At 48.7% G+C, this 18,197-nt stretch overlaps 1 protein-coding gene and 1 long non-coding RNA gene across 17 annotated transcripts in view; one reads left to right on the top strand and one right to left on the bottom strand.

The window, feature by feature from the left end:
- The first annotated feature begins 362 nt into the window (after positions 1–362).
- Positions 363–18,197, top strand: part of P2RY2 (purinergic receptor P2Y2) — a 33,911-nt gene continuing 16,076 nt past the window's right edge. For 2 of the 16 annotated variants that reach the window (XM_070490754.1, XM_070490756.1), the window contains exon 1: positions 17,877–18,030. Coding sequence is in view for 1 of the 16 variants with exons in the window: in XM_044753071.2 (XP_044609006.2) it covers positions 18,023–18,030 (8 nt within the window). In the remaining 15 variants the exon portion in view is untranslated. The other 14 variants (XM_070490761.1, XM_070490763.1, XM_070490759.1 and 11 more) reach the window with 14 other exon arrangements.
- LOC139041135 (uncharacterized) lies at positions 3,937–17,926 on the bottom strand. The gene is made up of 3 exons (XR_011495828.1): positions 17,348–17,926; positions 16,028–16,326; positions 3,937–6,461 (listed from the first exon to the last, which is right to left on the bottom strand). It is a non-coding gene; the product is annotated as an uncharacterized lncRNA (long non-coding RNA).

The raw sequence follows: 18,197 nt of genomic DNA, 5'->3' as shown, positions 1-18,197 counted from the left end.
TGCTGTGGCAGAGGCTCACATACAAAGAGAGGAAGGTTGGGAACAGATGTTAGCTCAGGAAAAAAAAAAATCAAATAAAAACAAGGGAAAGACCTCTGTCAAAGGCATCCATGATATCTTCATGTACCAAACAGAGGAATGTTCTCTTCCTCAGCAGAGACGGAAATGACCCCTCGTTAGTGGGCGGGAGCATCTGTGAATGTCATGTTGGATTAAGGTATCATTCTACTGTTGGCTCAGAGCCTGGCCGTCAGGCCTCCAGACTGCACCCGCGGGAAGGCAGTGTGATGTCTCATCTAAAGTTCTTCCTGGTGCCAGTCCCCTGGGGAGGACGTGCGGTCCAGGGCCTGGAGAGAACTGCAGTGGGGTCCTGGGCTACGGAAGAGACACTCTGACTCTCTTAGTCTGGATTTTTAAAGGTACTGGTGTCTACAAGGGAGGAGGAGGCGGTCAGGGGCCTGCACAGCGGGGGTGCGGTCAGGTAAGGCCTTATTTTTCTCCCTGGGGTCAATTAGCACCGGGAGAACCAGGTGACACCTAGTACGCCAAACTGCACTCTGTTCATTTCCTCGTCGTCATGTTTGTCTGAACAGCCTTGTTACAGCCCCTGTAAGGATTTTAAAAGGATGCATTTTTCAGCTAATATTTTAAAATAAATAAGCTTTTTGAAAGAATACTTTTGGGGCCGGCCCGGTGGCGCAGCGGTTAAGTTCACATGTTTCGCTTCGGCGGCCCGGGGTTTGCCGGTTCAGATCCTGGATGCAGACATGGCACCACTTGACAGGCCATGCTGTGGTAGGTGTCCCACATATATAGCAGAGGAAGATGGGCACGGATGTTAGCTCAGGGCCAGTCTTCCTCAGCAAAAAAGAGGAGGATTGGCAGCAGATGTTAGCTCAGGGCTAATCTTCCTCAAAAAACTAAATAAATAAAAAATAAAAGAATACTTTTATGTTGACAGAAACGTTGCAAAGATAGTACAGAGGAGTCTTGCATGCCCCACCCAGCTTCCTCTATGGTAACACCTTACATTTGTCACAACTAATGAACCAATATTGATACATTATTACTAACTAACTAAAGTCCATAGTTTATTTGGATTTCCTAAGCTTTCACTCAGTGTCCTTTTTCTGTCCAGGATACCACGTCACATTTAGTCACCATGACTCCCTCCCCTCTTTCGGATCTGGGACGGCTGCCTGGACTTTCCTTGTTTTTGCTCACCCCGACAGTTTTGAGAAGCATTGGTTAGGTATTTCGTAGACTGTCTCTCGATGTGTTTTTTTCTGATGTTTTTCTCATGATTAGACTGGAGTTGTGAGTTCTTGGGAGTAGGACCACCGAGGTAAAGGGCTGTCCTCACCACGCCAGCTCAAGGGTACGTACTATGAACAGGACCTATCACTGGTGACGCTGACCTTGAGCACGTGGCAAAGGTTAGGTTCGCAGGTTTCTCCCCTGCAAAGTTACTGAGAGGATGCCTCTGTGTTGTCCCACCTCAGATCACTAAGACAGGAGGGGCAGCACCCCTGGAAGTCTGCCTGGTGGTAACCACAGTACCCAGTGAGAGAACCACAGTGTGGAAGGTGAATCTCAGAGGGTAGCCGCCTTGCAGCTTCAAAGACTTTAGGCTCTCCCAGCTTCAGCAGGGAGCAGGTCTCATTCATCTCTTTGTCCCTAATACCCGGCACAAGGCTGTCTGTTGAAGGCACTGGACTTTTTTCATTTGCAGAGCCTTTTTTTTTTTTTTGAGGAAGATTAGCCCTAAGCTAACATCCACCACCGATTCTTCTCTTTTTGCTGAGCTATCATCCATGCCCATCTTCCTCTATTTCATATGTGAGATGCCTGCCACAGCATGGCTTGATAAGTGGTGTGTAGGTCCACACCTGGGATCCAAACTGGTGAATCCTGGGCCACCGAAGTGAAGCAGGAAACTTAACTGCGGTGCCACTGGGCTGGCCCTGCAGAGGCTATTTTTTTTTTTTTTCTAATAGAAGTAAAATTCACTTACTGTGAAATTAACCGCTTAAAAGTGCACAATTTAGAGGCATTTATACATTCACAGTGTTGTGCAACCCCTCCCTCTGACTAGTTCCAAAACATTTTCTTCACCTCAAAAGAAAACCCCATACCCATTGCAGAGTCACTCCCTATTCCCCTCTCCCCTCAGCCCCTGAACCTACTCTGGATGTTTCATATGAACGGAATCGTATAATATGTGACCTTTGCTATCAGGCTGCTTTCACTCAGCATTATGTTTTTGAGGTTCATCTGCATTGTGGCATGTAGCAGAACTCCATTCCTTTTTATGGCTGAGTAATATTCCATTGTATGGATATGTTACAGTTTGTTATCCACTCATCCGCTGATGGACATTTGGGTTGTTTCCACCCTTGGGCTATTGTGAATAGTGCTGCTGTGAACATTCATGTATAAGTATTTGTCTTAGTGCCCGTTTGGAATTCTTTCGTGTGTAGACCTATGCATGATTGGATTTTTAAAGAAGGTGATATTTCTTCACAGGTTTCTCACAAGCAGATTAAATTTATGCAGTGGCTCTGGTTATGGGTCAGGGCCTGTGGAAAGGGGGCCTCTCACTTGGGCCCAGTTCAGGTTATCATCTTATCAATAGGTTGGATAAAGGCATGGCACACATGTATCAAATTTACCCATGACAAGAAGCCAAGGGGGCCGGCCCGGTGGCACAGTGGTTAAGTTCGAATATTCCGCTTCTCAGCGGCCCAGGGTTGGTTGGTTCGGATCCCAGGTGTGCACATGGCACCACTTGGCAAGCCATGCTGTGGCAGGCGTCCCACATATAAAGTGGAGGAAGATGGGCATGGATGTTACCTCAGGGCTAATCTTCCTCAAATAAATAAATAAGTAAATAAAAGATTCTAAAAAAAAAAAAAGAAGCCAAGAAGAAGAGCTAAAATTCACAATGCAAGTATATAAAGAGAGCAAAATATCAAGTCTTGCAGCGGGTTTCTTCAAATGATTGTCCAAGGACAGGAAGTGGGAGAACTGGTTTACCAACAACGATGCTAAAAGGAGCTCAGAGTTTGAGCTGACCACAAGCTCTACATGAGCCAAGGCAATGGCTACCAAATAAGCAAATGCAAATGCAGGCTGCACTAACAGAGGCATAGTGTCCAGAAGAGAGAAGGTGATTGCCCTACTCTGCTCCATACTCAATCAGATTCACATGAGGCTCTGAGGCCTCTCTGACATTCTGGGGTACACTCTGGGTCCAGAAAAGGTGACTGGACTATAGAGGCTTAAACATCGGGTCACATGACAAGTGGGCAGAGGACACAAAAGGGGGCAGGGTGGCTGGAGCAGAGTCTTTGTTGCCCAGGGTCTGTAGGACTGGTCCCCGGGGAAGCAGGCTTTTTTCCTACAGGGAGTGAGCTCCCTTCCTTTCAGGGTTGAGTGTACAGAATGAGCAGGGGAAGATCCAGAAGGATATCGGTGAGTCCGGGTGACTCGGGGGATCAGGGGACTGTCCTGGGGATTTTCAACTCTGAGAAACGGATTTATCCCTAAATCCCGAGGGGGAGAGGCGGGGCAGAGAGAGGAACCTCCGAACCCCTGTGGTGTTGATTTTGTCTCCTCCTCTTCCTTCCCCTCCTTCCTCACCTCCTCTCCTCTTGCTCTCCTCCTCCTCCCTCTCCTGTTTCCTCCAGACTGGCACCCAGCACCATCCTGTTCTGGCAAGAGGAGTAAATCCTAACACAAATTGAGGACTTTTGTGAGAATGACGGGCTGAAATCAACAGGGTGGATTTAACTGGCTAGGTTGTAAAAACCCAGGAAAACGCTTGTGCTGTTGTGGTGAATGGAAAAAAGCAGAGTACGCAGTCATGTATACTTTATGACTGGGTTAAAATGCATAGAACACGATGATAGAAAAACACCAAAATCTTAACATCAGTTACCTGCGTGGATCAGAACTGCCAGAATTTTTTATTTTGTGCTTGCTATTTTTCTGTATTTTCCCAAATGTTCCATAATGCAGAGGCATTATTTCTATAGTCAAGAAAAACAAACACCCAACCCTTTGTTGTGGACAAGTTGAACTGGAATAGATGTGGGGTGCCGTGGAAGCAGGGCCTGCAGTTTCCGCCTGACCACTTCCTGCCCTCGGCTGGCTGTGTGGCAAACCCCCTACCCCCACCCCAGCTCCCAGTGGTTCTTATGGTCCCCTGTTCCCAGCAAGCACTTGGGAAACTTGAACAAACACATGACGTCTTGCTTGAAGAGCCATACAAATAAGTGATTCTACAGTGGGAAGGAGAGCCCAGCTCACTCTCAGGTAGAAAGGACCCGAAGGGCGGGGAGACCGCAGGTGGGGCGCGGCCAATGGCGCTGAGCCATCGCCAGGTTGGAGCAGGTTCTCGGATCCCAGTGGTGCTGCCGTCGCCCCTCAGCCTGGACGCACTGCACGTTGGTAGTGAACGTGAGCTGCCAGCGCAGGGGTCTGGAGGAGCCAGGGGCGGTGTATGCAGCTCATGAGGTCTCCAGACAAAGCCAGGTGAGAGCCGCGATCCACGGAGCGCTCCCCCACTGCTGCGCTGGGCTGAGCCTGTACACACCCATTCAATCCACACGTTGGGCCCACCAGCTCAGCATCACAACCCCATTTTACCTACAAGAAAACAGGCTCAGAAAGACTAGGCAGCGAGTCACACGGCGAGGACACAGGAGAGCTGCTCTGAATGACCCTTGCACACGCATCAAGATAGTCTCAGCACTTGGCTTCCTGCTTCGTGCAATGGCCTGTCCCTTGGCCTCTGTGGCCCTGATGTGGCCCCACAGATGGTTTGCTTCTTGCATGTGATGACCTTTGTGGCCTTGGAGAGGGGACCTCCTGCTCACTTCTTCATCCGCAAGGATGGCAAGAGCTGGAGGCGACAGTTGCAGAGACCCCCCACCCCCGCCCAAGCCCAGGCTCTGGTGGGCTGTTCTGGGCCCTGAGGGGCAAGTGTGGTCTCTGTGGCCTTGAAGATAGAGAGGAGACCCTCAGGGAAGTCACAGAAGGCAAGGCTCAGGTCCCAGGTTTCGGGAAGCTCCTGTTGCCAAAAGCATTGTGATCAGGGCCTGGACAGCACAGTCGGGACTCTTCAAAAGGGCAGCTGGAGGACACGACCCCCGAGGGCCTTTCTATCCTTCAGATTCTAAGATTCTGCAGTTCCAAGACTCTCAGATACTGACGGGGGCGAGGGGGGGCAGGGCAGTGGGTTGGTGCCTTCTCCGACTTGGTCACATGCTTTCAGAGCCTTAGCCCACCCACTCAGGGTCGTAACCACAGGCATCCCAGCCACATGCCAAGAATGGGACTGGTGTTTCTGTGGCTCTTGGTTGGTCTTCTCCTGAGGGTGGAAGAGACCAGCCTCTGGGGGTCAAGGCACAGCTTTCTCTGAACTGACCCAAGAAACATTTTCCATCACATGCTGTGGGGAAGGCTTGTGTGGCCTGGGCGCTGAGCACAGAGAGGTGATCACTCAGTCCTGCCCTCGGGTGATGACAGGCAGACCCACAGCGGGGGGCTCCATGTTAAGGCAGAGGGGCACGTAGGGGATGCAGGAGCCAGAGGAAAGGCCCATAACTCTGGGGACATGTACCAGGCACTTTGCAGGGCTGGTTCTTTCCTCCCTTGGATTCCAGCAAGACTTCCAGCAACCTGTGGGATCCACGCCGGTGGCCTCAGAACAGCCAGGGATGTGCTGAGTCTGCCGCTGCCTGTGCCCCAAATACGCTGAGTCATGGCAGCCCAGCTCTGGGAGCTTGACATCAAGAGAGTCACAGCTGCCTCATGTGGCCCGTTGGGTAACTGAGAAGAGGCTGGCAGTTTGTGGGCATTGAGTAACTACTGGGCTTCCTGAAATTTCAAGTTTCTTTCTAGACCACTCCCCACCTTCCTCTTTTAGGGTCAGGCTGGGGGCTGGGGAGTATCCTCATGCCCACATTCATTTATCTATTCATTCAATAGTCACTTGCTCACCACCGCCCCTTCTCCTGCCTGTCCTGGGCTGGGGGTACTCAGAGAGGCAGCCATGGGGTTCTGCCCTCCTGGGTCCCTGGCTCAGGTAATGGCACCACCATCTAATCCTGCAGCCGAGGCAGAAATCTGGGCATCAGCCTGGTCTCCTCCCTCACGTCCCCACTTCTGTTTTCCTGTATGTCTTATACTTCCCCATCACTCACTTGTCATCTTCTAGACATCTTCCCCTTCTAGACTCAATGAAAGCAGGCACTGTGTCTTGTTTCCTGCTGTATTCCTGACACCCAGCACAGTGCCTGGCACTTAGTAGGTACTCATTAAACATTGTGGAATGAGGGGCCGGCCCTGCGGCTGAGTAGTTAAGTTCGTGCGCTCTGATGCAGACGCCCAGGGTTTCGCTGGTTCGGATCCTGGGCACGGACATGGCACCACTCGTTAGGCCACACTGAGGCGTACTGGGGGGATTTGGAGAAAAAGCAGAAAGAAAAACAAAAGAAGAAGATTAGTAACAGTTGTTAGCTCAGGTACCAATCTTTACAAAAAAACAACCAAAACACATTGTTGAATGAATTAGTAAGTCCCTTTAATTCCATTTCCTTAATATTCCTTGGATCCATCCCCCCTCCCCTACCCCAGCCACAGCCTTTGTTCAGATCTCATCCTCCATCGGAACGATTGAGCAGCCTCCTGATGGCACTGCATGCCTCGTCTCCCTATTCAATTTATTTTCCACACTACAGCCCGAGTTCTCATTCTAAAGAGCCCATCTGCCCTCCTCAGAACCCTTCCTGGCTCCCCATCACTCACAAGAACAAGTCCACACTTCTAGGATGAAGAAAAAGTAATAGCAGGGGGCTGGCCCATGGCATAGCGGTTAAGTTTGTGCTCTCTGCTTCAGCAACCCGGCGTTCGTGGGTTTGGATCCAGGTGCAGAGGTGGCACTGATCATCAAGCCATGCTGTGGCGGCATCCTCCATAAAATAGAGGAAGACTGTCACAGATCTTAGCTCAGTGACACTCTTCTTCAGGCAAAAAAAGAGGAAGATCGGCAACAGATGTTAGCTCAGAGCTAATCTTCCTCACCAAAAAAAAAAAAAAAAAAGTGATAGCAGCTATGACTGATCAGCCCACTCTCCACTCCCTGGGAAAATGACCAGGAAGATACACAAAACTACAAAAACTGGCAGTGATACTATATGAACTAAAGACAAGAGAAGATCACAAGGCAAAATGCAAGGGAGGGATGGTAGTAACTAGGTGGTAGATGTGAACAGATAGAGAAACACGTCCCTATATGACACACCACCTGCTCCTCCCTCTGAAACAGAACAGCGTGTGTCACACTGTGTCATTAACTGACCATGTGCCACCCTTTACTTCAAGCTCCTAAAGGACGAGGACCATACTGAATTTATCTTGGTGTCTCTGGCACCTAGCACAGCACTTGGCACATAGTAGGCACTCAATAAATATTTGTTGAATGAATGAATCAGAGGATTAAGTGAATTATGCAGAACCAGGGGTTCCAAAGTACATGAGACTGACTCATCCCCACTGCCTACTCTTCTCTCGGGGACCCAGGGGCTGCACTGACCGGGTGGACCTTTGGCCACACCCCAACCAAACAGGATTATCTTCAAAGCCAGTCAGAGTGGTTGAGGGCACGGATTTTTGGGGCCAGAAAGCCTAGGCAGAGTCCTGGCTCCACCAGTCATTAGCTGTGTGAGCTTGGGCAAGTAATCTAACCTCTCTGTGCCTCACCTTGTCATCTGTAAAATAGGGGTAGTAACAGTGCCAATCTTAGAGGGTGCTTGTGAGAACTAAATTTGAGTGCATGTGTGCAAATTTAGTGTATATATATTTAGTGCATATATATACACACATACACATATGTAAATAATTTTACATATATATATGCTATCCTATATATGATACTATACGTATATATAATGAATGGGATATAACATACATATAGTGCTGTTTAAGTGGCAGCTATTATTAATGATGATGTGGATGACAATTCCCTACTCCACCTCATGAGCTTGGCCCTTTCTGTTTCTACACCATCTGTCTAATGGTGGAATTAAGACTTCGCCATTATTAAGCAATGCAGCATAACGTTGAGAGCGTCAGGAGGGGGTGACTGGCCTGGCCTTCTTTCTGCCTGGTCAAGAGAGAGTGACCCCAAAACAATCAACATGGGACCTGAGCAAAGATCCTAGACCCAAGGAAGAAGAAAATTGTTCTAAAGATTCAGATGGAGAGCTTATTATCTATGCAACGATTTTCTATAAGAAACAATAAAAGTCAAAAGTCATCTGTTCGATATTCTCAAAACAAACACACGCACCAAGAAGCTTTGAGAGAGGGGTTGTTTGTTGGGTGCCTCCCAAGTGGCAAAGGCTATAAATAGGTAGTTCACAGAAATGGAAATGCAAATGGCTCTCGAACACAGGAAAAGACGCTTGTCCCACTCATCAGAGAAATGCAAATCCAAACGACCGGCAAGATGTGACTTTTCACCTATCAGATTGGTAGAAATCACAGTGTGGTATCACAGGAATGTGAGGCCCTTGTGAAACCCATGTTGGGGATTTTAAATCCTTGAGGGGATTTTGCTTTGAAGAATTGGCCCCTGCCTCACCTTCAGCAATGGTGTTCAACTGAGATTCTGCCACTCCAGCTCCAGGGGTGGCCTGGACTAGTTGAAGCCTGCTAAATTTCTCATCATCCAGAGGCGATTATCGAAAATTGCTGGGTGACCTTAGCCGAGCTACTTAGGCACTCTGAGCTCTGTTTCCTCATCTGTAAAGAGCAGACGGTAGTGGAGACTTGCAGAAAGCAAGTCAGCACAATGTTTATCACATACAGTGGTCCCCTCTTGCTCTTATCCACAGTCTCACTTTCTATGGGTACCCAAGGTCAAACACGGTCTGAAAATATTAAATGGAAAATTCCAGAAACAAACAATTCTTAATTTTTAAATTGCACACAGTTCTGATTAGCGAGATGAATCTCTTTCTGTCCCACTCCATCCCGCCAGGAGCGTGAATCAACCCTTTGTCCAGTGTATCCACACAGTATACACTCCCTGCCCATTAGTCGCCTGCTAGCCCTCCCTGTTATTCGATCGACTGTTGAGGTATTGCACTGCTTGTATTCAAGCAGCTCTTATTTTTCTTAATAATGGCCCCAAAGCACTAGAGTAGTGATACCAGCAGGTCAGATATGCCAAAGAGAAACTGTGAAGTGCTTCCTGTAAGTGAAAAGGTGAAAGTTCTCGACTTAATAAGGAAAGAAAAAAATTGTATGCTGAGGTTGCTGAGATCTACAGTAACTTTTATTACAGTGTATTGTTATAATGGTTCTATTTTATAATTAATTATTACTGTTAATCTCTTACTGTGCCTAATTTATAAATTAAACTTTATCACAGGTATATATGTATAGGAAAAAACATAGCATGTGTAAGGTTTGGTACTATTCTGTTTCAGGCATCCGCTGGGGGTCTTGGAACGTACCCCGAGGATAAGGGGGTCAATAAGTGTACTCAATAAGTGACACCTTTTATTGTCTTTGACAAACGAATACATATGCATTTAGATACGTGTACTTGACTAATCTAACGGCTTTATACAATTATAAACTAGAGCTGCACTTTCTAAATCATAATAGAAGATAAAAACAAGAAAAACCTAGAATGTATAGCAAAGGACAAAAAAACAAAGCAGGAAGGAAGCACAAAAATAAAGTAAAACAAGACTATGTCAGTTAGGAAATAGACGTAAGTAAACTAAGCTATGCTATTGAAGGCAAAGATTCTCACATTCTCACATTTAAAAAGAAAATTCAGGGGCCGGCCCCCTGGCCAAGGGGTTAAGTTCGTGCGCTCCACTTCGGTGGCCCAGGGTTTCGACAATTCGAATCCTGAGCATGGACACGGCACCGCTCACCAGGCCATGCTGAGGCGCTGTCCCACATGCCACAACTAGAAGGACCCACAGCTAAAAATACACAACTATGTACTGGGGGGCTTTGGGAGAAAAAAGAAAAATAAAATCTTTAAAAAACAAAACAAAAAAATCCACCAAAATTCAGCTCGACTATATGCTGCTTATCAGAAATACTTAAAATAACACAGAATGTCCAAATGTATTAAAGATGTGCACGTAAAAAACGAGATATAAGAGTATTGAAAGAAAACATGGGAAGAGATCTTGGAGTAGGAAAGGTCTTTCTAATTATGGCTCAAAATTCAGAAGCCATAGAGAGCAGATTGATAAATTCAACCACAGAAAAACAAAAACTTCTACCATTAAAAAAAAGAAAAGCCTAAGTAAAGTCAAAAGACAAATGGTAAACTAGGAAAAATCTTTTTAATTCAGGTAACCAACAGAGGGTTAGATAGTCTTCCTAAAATATAAAAAGCTAATAGGAATCAATAAGCCCAACGACCTAATAGAAAAATGGCTAAAGGATATGATAGAAAAGGAAATACAAACAGATCTTAAATGGCTCTCTGGTTATGAAAAGATAGGCTCAAAATAAGAGAAATGCAAATTCAAACTACACTGAGACGTGATTTTTCACCGGTCGGGTTGGCAAAACTCTCAAAGTTTGCTCTCAGTGTTGGCGAAGCTGTGGGGAAACAGTTCTCTCACCGAGTGCCGACGGGAGGGTTGATCGGTACAGCCCCAAAGACGGGCAATTGGGCAGCAGTTATAAAATTTACAAATGCACAGTCCTTCAGATCTAGTGATGATATTTCTGTGCAATCTCCTACATGAACAAAACGTATGTACACAGTTATTCACGGCAGCATTGTTTGCACTAGCAAAAAACTGGAAATAATGAAAACGTCCAACAGAGGATTAGTTAAATACACTATAGCACACCTACACAATGTGGTGCTGTGCAACCCTAGAAGAATGAGGAAGCTTCCAACTTACCAGTTTGGAAAAATCCCCAAGATACAATTAAGTGATAAAAAGCAAGGTCATGTGTATTGTATGCTACGTTTTTGTGTTTAAAAGAAAAAAGCAGAAATATTTGCATTTGCACAAAGAAGGATACACAGGAAACTAATAAAATCACCTGTGGGAGGTCAGAATTGGCCACCCCAAAATGGGTCGCTTTGGCTTGATTATTTTTAAGGACAGGAGACTCTGAAAGAAACTTTGACCTTCCCCCTAACTGCCTAAAAGAATTTAAGATAGAAGGCCTGGCCCCAGGACAGGCCATCACCATAAATAACTCTGGGTATCAGTAGACTGGGAGGGTCCTCGCTAAGCCCACTCTTATCAAAGTTCTGTCTCTAGGGTCACGTTGTCTGTAATCCGCCCAGCAAACACTTGTTTACCAAACATTCGCTTTTCCATCTCCATGTAAATTGCCTTCCTCTCCTTTGAAGTCCCAAACCACCACCCCTAACATCCTCCTTTGTCTTTAGCTAAAGATGGTATTTAAGGTGGCGGCTCTGGCCATTTTGGCGAGTTACTCAGTTTTCCTGGGTTTCTCCCACATATACATGTTATTAAACTTTGTTTGATTTTCTCCTGTTATTCTGTCTCATGTCCATTTAACTCTTGGGCCAGCCAAAATGACCTAGAGGGCAGAGGAACTGTCTTCCTCTCCTACACACCCTCCAGCTTAGGGGTGAAGGGAGGAGTAGGAACTGGGTAGATGAACAATGGAGGATAAAGGGAGATTCTTCTCTGTATATCTTTTTTTCCTATATTTTTAATTTTTGAAACATGTAAATATATTACTCATTCCAATTTTTAAGTAAAAAAGTTAATGACACAGAAAATTTACATAAAAAACACAGACAAAGCTATGTTAAGTAAGTGCAAAATAAAGGGTGGTAACAGTGATATAAGAAATAACAGGGGGGCCTGGCCCCGTGGCCGAGTGGTTAAGTTCGCGTGCTCCGCTGCAGGCGGCCCAGTGTTTCGTTGGTTCGAATCCTGGGCGCGGACATGGCACTGCTCATCAAACCACGCTGAGGCTTTGTCCCACATACCACAACTAGAGGAACCCACAACGAGAAATATACAACTATGTACTAGGGGGCTTTGGGGAGAAAAAGGAAAAAATAAAATCTTAAAAAAAATATATATATTAAAAAAAAAAAAAAAAGAAATAACAGGGGCCAGCCCCGTGGCCAAATGGTTAAGTTCACGCACTCTGCTTCAGTGGCCCAAGATTTCCCTGGTTCAGATCCCGGGCAAGGACATGGCACCACTCATCAGGCCATGCTGAGGGCAGCATCCCACATAGCACAACCAGAAGGACTTACAACTAAAAAATATGCAACTATGTACTGGGAGGATTTGGGGAGAGAAGGCAGAAAAAAAAAAGATTGGCAACAGTTGTTAGCTCAGGTGCCAATCTTTAAAAAAATAATAATAATAATAAAAATTGAGCCAGCCCTGATGGCTTAGTGGTTAAAACTCGGCACTCTCACTGCTTTGGTGGCCCGGGTTCCCTTCCTAGGTGCAGAACCACACCACCCGTGTGCCAGCTGCCATGCTGTGGTGGTGGCTCACACGGAAGAACTAGAAGGACCTACAACTAGGATACACAGCCATGCCCTGGGGCTTTGGGGAGGAAGGAAAATAAATAAATAAATAAAAGTAAAAATTGCTCCTAAAAGCATTGAATGTGACAAAAGGTGGCTTTTTGCGTGTGTGTGTCTGTGTGAAAAAGACTGGCACTGAGCTAACACCTGTTGCCAATCTTGCTCTTTTTTTCTTTCCTCCCCAAAGCCCCAGAACATAGCTGTATATCCTAGTTGTATATCCTAGCGGTGTGTAAGTCTGCATCCAGGATCTGAACCAGTGAACCCTGGGCCACTGAAGCAGAGTGTGGAAACTTAACCACTACACCACCAAGCCGGCCCCAAAAGGTGGATATTTTTATTTATTAAAAATATATAATCCATTGAATAATATTGAATAATAGAGCATCAAAATAGATGAAATACAAATAGAAGTTGATATAAACAAAAAAGTAGTAAGAGAGAAATCATTATCAGCCTAATAGGTTATATAGACTAAAAATAAGTATGGATATACATTATTTTAAAATATATGTGTGTATGCATGTATATAGTACAACTAGACTAATAAATATCAAAAGATAGATCCCATAAAAAGAGAACACACATCTCCTTTTAAAAAATTCATGGAACACATAAAAATTAAATTGTAAAAAATAAAATATACACAAACCACAGACTTTAATTAAACCAATGTTCCCTACATACCTGCAATAAAAGTAGAAATTCATAATGCAAGTTTGAACAATTAAAAGAAACAACACCAAAACCTAAATATTCCCGTGAAAAGACTTTTGATTGGGTCAAAGAGAAATTAAAAATTCAACTACCAACTATTTATAAAATAATGACAAAGAAAACTTTACATATCAAAACATACATAATGCAGCCCAAGCTGAATTCAGAGGGAAATCATAGCCTTAAAAGCTTAACATTACTTAAAAAGAATGATAATAAACAAAATAAGCATCCACTTTAATAAGTTTGTAGAAAAAGAACAGAAAAGCTACCCCAAGGTAACTAAGAAGAAGAAAATAATAAACATAAAAGCAGAAATGAATTACTTAGTAAACTATGGAACTGAGAAATAAATTCAAGTGCTTCTTAAACAAGCAGACAAAAAAAATCCATAGTATGGCAGATAAAACCCACCCTGACTTGGCCCTTTTGGTTTATCTATCCCGTGACACAGCTCCCTTACACCCTCAACTCCTGCCTATGGACCCCTTGCTATCTGAACTCAGAAATCAAATAGATTGAGTCAGACAAAATTTTTGAGAGAAGGCTGACATTGCCAGTTCTCAGCTCTCATTCTTTGCTTTCCACTGTCATCCACTAATGACGTCTTCCTGCCCTTTGAGGCCCAGCTCAAATGCCCCCTCCACCAGGCAGGCTTTGTGGATCCAAACTACAACTCAAGTCAGAGTGGGATAAGCACTGCAGGAGACTGGGTGAGTCCAACCTTTACGGCAGAGTGGAGGTTAAATCCAACTATGGGGATGGAAGAAGGCTGCCTGGTGGAGGGGGCATTTGAGCCGGTTCCTGAAGGAGAAAGAGGAGTTCACCTGGCAACGGGAAGGGGAAAGAGCACCTCCAGGAAGAAGGAAGAGCAAACACATTTGTGTGCGAGAAAGGACCCTGTGATTTGGAGAATAGTGGGACATCCCCATGTGACTGGGGTGTGGATGGGGACTGGGGACAGATGAGTGTGAAAAGGTCAACGGGGCAGGTCACAAAGGGCCTGAATGACACACTGAGGGGCTTATGCTTCCTCCTCCTATGGGTGATGGAGGGTGGCCGGAAGCTTCCGAGCCAGAGTGTGAAGTCGGGACTGTCAGATGGTGACTTGCCTGAGCCCCACTCTCTCTGAGGTGGGGGAAAGTAGGGTGGCCAGTGTTATGAGAGAGGAGTCCTTAGGCTGGCAGGCTGCCCAGGAGAAGCTGGAGAGAGGCGGGGTGGGCAGCTGGGGCTCCGGAGGCCTGGGGCTGGGGTAAGGGGCCCAGACCTGAGTCTGTTTCTCCTCCTTGACCCATTTGCTGGTTTCTGCATGCCACCCCACTCCTCCCCATCACAACCGGGGAGGGGCTGGGAGGCAGCTCCTGGCACCTCCAGCAGTCACCATGCGGCTTTTCTATCCACCCATTTGGCCCAGCCCCCGCAGGGGCCTCTGTGGTCAGGTCTTTGTGTCTGCACAGTGGCCCTCTTTGTCCTGAGTAGCCCCCCTGCACCACCCCACTCCTGCCCTTCTCTCCCGCCTGTGTTACAAAAAGCACCAGCTTTGTAGAGAGACAAGCTAGGGCTCTGATCTTGGCTTCCCCCTTTGAGTCTGCGTGAGCCTGAGGAATTCGTTTTGCTTTCTGAGCCTTAGTTTTTGGTCCATGAAAAGGAGCTGTGTGAGGAATCCAATTCCTAGCAAGAACTGGTCTGCTACCCAGTGCTGAGACCTAAATAACAAGTGATGTCTACGGGGACCCCTACCCAAGCCTCATGCTCTTCACGGGACCTCCTATTGACATCTCTAACCTCATCCTCATCACTGCCCGGCCAGGTGGCTCTCATCCTCCCATCTGACAGAGGAGGAAACCAAGGCCTGAGGGCAGGGCTGCCTTCATGGGCATGTGACCTGCACAGTTACATAGGGCCCCATGCTTCCAAGGACCCTGCACTTGATTTAATGCTCTGCTATCCCATCTTGAAATTCTTATTAGTTTTTGAACATTTTCGTTTCACCCTGGGTCCCACAAACTATGCAGCTGGACTTGCTGGTGGGGAGGTGGAACAGAGGCTTGCCCAGGTCTAGACCAGGCTTCCTGTCTCCTGGGCTGCCTCCCTGGGTGCCTGCACCCTGGCACGCCAAGAGCCAGAGCTTCTAGGCTGCATTTGGCATCAGAGGCCTGGCCCCTGCCCGGGTAACCTGAGGAGGATGGTTCCCAATTGGTGAGGGAGGCAGGACGGTCCAGGCCAACACAGAAGTCCAGAGAGCAAGCAAGACAAGGCTGCTGGAGCAGGCCCAGCCCTGTGTAACCGGAGCCGCAGTGTGGGTCCCCACGCTACGGCTCAGTCATCACTCCGGGAACTCAGCAGGGCCTTCCTTCCCAGCAAGTCACAGTCCCAGGGCCAGAGGACCCACGCAGACTCACTGCATGATTTTGAACATTCGATTCCCCTTTCCGAGCGTCAGTTTCCCCATTTGTAAAATGGTATGGATAACACCTACCTCCCAGGGTTCTGGTGAAGATTAGAGACACTTTCACACAATGACTAGCCCAAAGAAGGTAGTCACTAACTAGAGTTCTTAATTCATTTGCTCAGAAATATTCATGGAGGCTGACCAGGTGACAGGGACACTGCTAGGTGCTGGGCATTTAACCGTGAACAGGATGGACCCTAGCCCTGCCCTCAGAGAGATCCCCATTAGAGGGGGTGCAGACATCGATGCTGAAGTGCTGGGCCCTCACTCACCTCCTGCTTGGCACCTGCTGCTTCCTCGCCCTGCAATGCCCCTTCACGCTTCTCTGCCCTTGGCCCTTCTCCATATTGCAAGTCTCTTTCCTCTGCTCCTCAGGCCTCACTGAGTTGCCTGTTGTGGTAGCTCAAACCCTATGTGTCTCCCGGATGCAGTTTTTCTTTGGTTGTGAAGTAAGGGAGCTGGACCGGAGCAGGAGCAGGACGCTGGGCTGGCCCTCCAGTTGGCTGGAGGCTGAGGCAGAGCCTTTGGTCTTCATCTTGGAATCTTCATCAAAGGAATTTTTTCCTGGGGCCTAAACAGCAGTTACAGTGGAGGTCGTTAGGGAGAAGAGAGAGGAGGGGTTGGCCAGGGCCTCCATTGCCCAGGAGGACTTCCCCACACTGGGACCCCAAGGCTTGGACTCCATAAGTAAAGGCCATAGGGATCCCTAGCCCCCTAGAAGCTACATGGACCAGCCAGGACAATAGGCAGAGGAGGCTGGACAAGGGACTTTGTGTCTCCCGGGTGGAGGTCCCTGGGGACTGCAGAGGCAGCTCAGCCACACAAGGGTGTGTGTCCACCTGCTCCCAGTCCTGGCAGGGCTGCAGCCAGCATCCTGCCTGGCCCCAGGCAACTGATGTGGAGCCCAGCAGGACCCAAGGCCCCCAGGGCCCTGAGCAAGCTCCTCGGCCACAGAAACAGGTCTCCTTTGCACTTGTCCAGACACTGACTGTCCAAAGTCCTGGATGAACGGACACTGCTTGGCAGGAGGGTGTGATTGCCTCTATTTTATATAACAGGAGGCCTGAGAGGGACTGGAACTGGGTCAAAGTCTCCCAGAGTGAGTGCTGAAGCTGAGCCAGAACCTACTCTCCTGACTGATGCCTAGAGCAGAATGAGAGAGGGGGCATTCATCCGTTCATCCACTCATACATTCAACAAGCACTGAGCAACTCTGGGACCTCTGGGACCACAGTAGGAAGAGGGCAAACCTGGTCTTTGTTCTCCTGGAGCTCACAATCTAGGAAAGGCACAGAGAGAGGCTCCCTGACCCTTGAAGGCCATCAGAGGGGAGTTGACAGCAGAGAAGGGAGTGATGTGTGTGGCTAGTGTAGTCTGAGAAGACAGCTCAAGGGAACCAGCTCAAGACGAGGGACTAAAAGAGCCGGGTGTTCAGGAAATTTCTAGTGACTCTTTCTGGCTGAGATTAAGCAAGGGGAGCATAGCGGAGGCTCCCCCCGCCCCCCATCCCTTTCCAGAGCTGGAAACAAGCACGACCCTGAACGCCTGGATTTCCATCCTAGGCCAATGGGGAGCACCCCCCGACCCCCTACCCCAGGGTCTCAAGTAACGGAGGTGAGTTCTCAGCGTGGTCCTCTGAGTAGGTTCCTGGGAGAAGAGGGCGTGGGTTCTGGAAACGTCTCGCGGCAGCAGGGACAGGAGTCACACAGGCACCAGACAAACTGCAAAACTTTAGCGTCTCTGAAAATCTCTCCTCATCTCCTGGGAGGGAGGTGGGTGGCCTCCGTCCCGCCAGGCGGTAGGACAGTCGCCGCCAGCCCCTCCGCGGGCAGCGCCAGGGCGGACGCGCTGACCCCGCGACCGTATCTCTCGCCCGAGTCCTAGCGAGGGTGGCCGGGTGTCTGTCGCGGCCGGAGTGGGGCGGTGCCACGGTCCGTCCAGGGTCCGCCCCGCCCCAGGTCTGACCCGCGGGTCAGGAGCTAGGCGCGGCGGGCGGGGCTCCAGGCACGTGGGTCCCGCGGCCGCGGCCCAGCGAACGCACGAGCGCCCCGCGGAGGTGAGAGGCGGGCCGCCTGGAGGGGCCCGGAGGCGGGGAGAGGCCAGCGGGCGCGGCCCGGGACCGCGGCGGTGCCGGCTCGGCGCTGGGCGGCAGAGAGCCGCTCGCGGGGGTCAGTCCGAGCGGGGCCGCTCCCGAGCGGCGGGGGAGCGCGTGGGGCCGTGGGCGCGCTCGGTCTCCGGGGGAGCGCGGATCGGGGGAGCGCGCGCGGATGCCCCGGTGAGTGCGCGCGCCCCTGCGGCGCCGGTGGCTGAACCTGGGGATCTTGTTTGTGTGTGTGCGCTCTGCTGTGCGCGCCCCGCGGCGGGGGACAGGCGAACCCAGGGGGCCCGCTGCGCCCCTTCACTCTGGGTGTCGGTAAGACTTGGGGCGCTGGGGCAGTGGCC

This window comes from Equus asinus, chromosome 20 (genome assembly GCF_041296235.1).
Source record: "Equus asinus isolate D_3611 breed Donkey chromosome 20, EquAss-T2T_v2, whole genome shotgun sequence".
Classification (NCBI taxonomy): Eukaryota; Metazoa; Chordata; class Mammalia; order Perissodactyla; family Equidae; genus Equus; species Equus asinus.
This window is presented reverse-complemented; position numbering and strand designations above follow the sequence as displayed.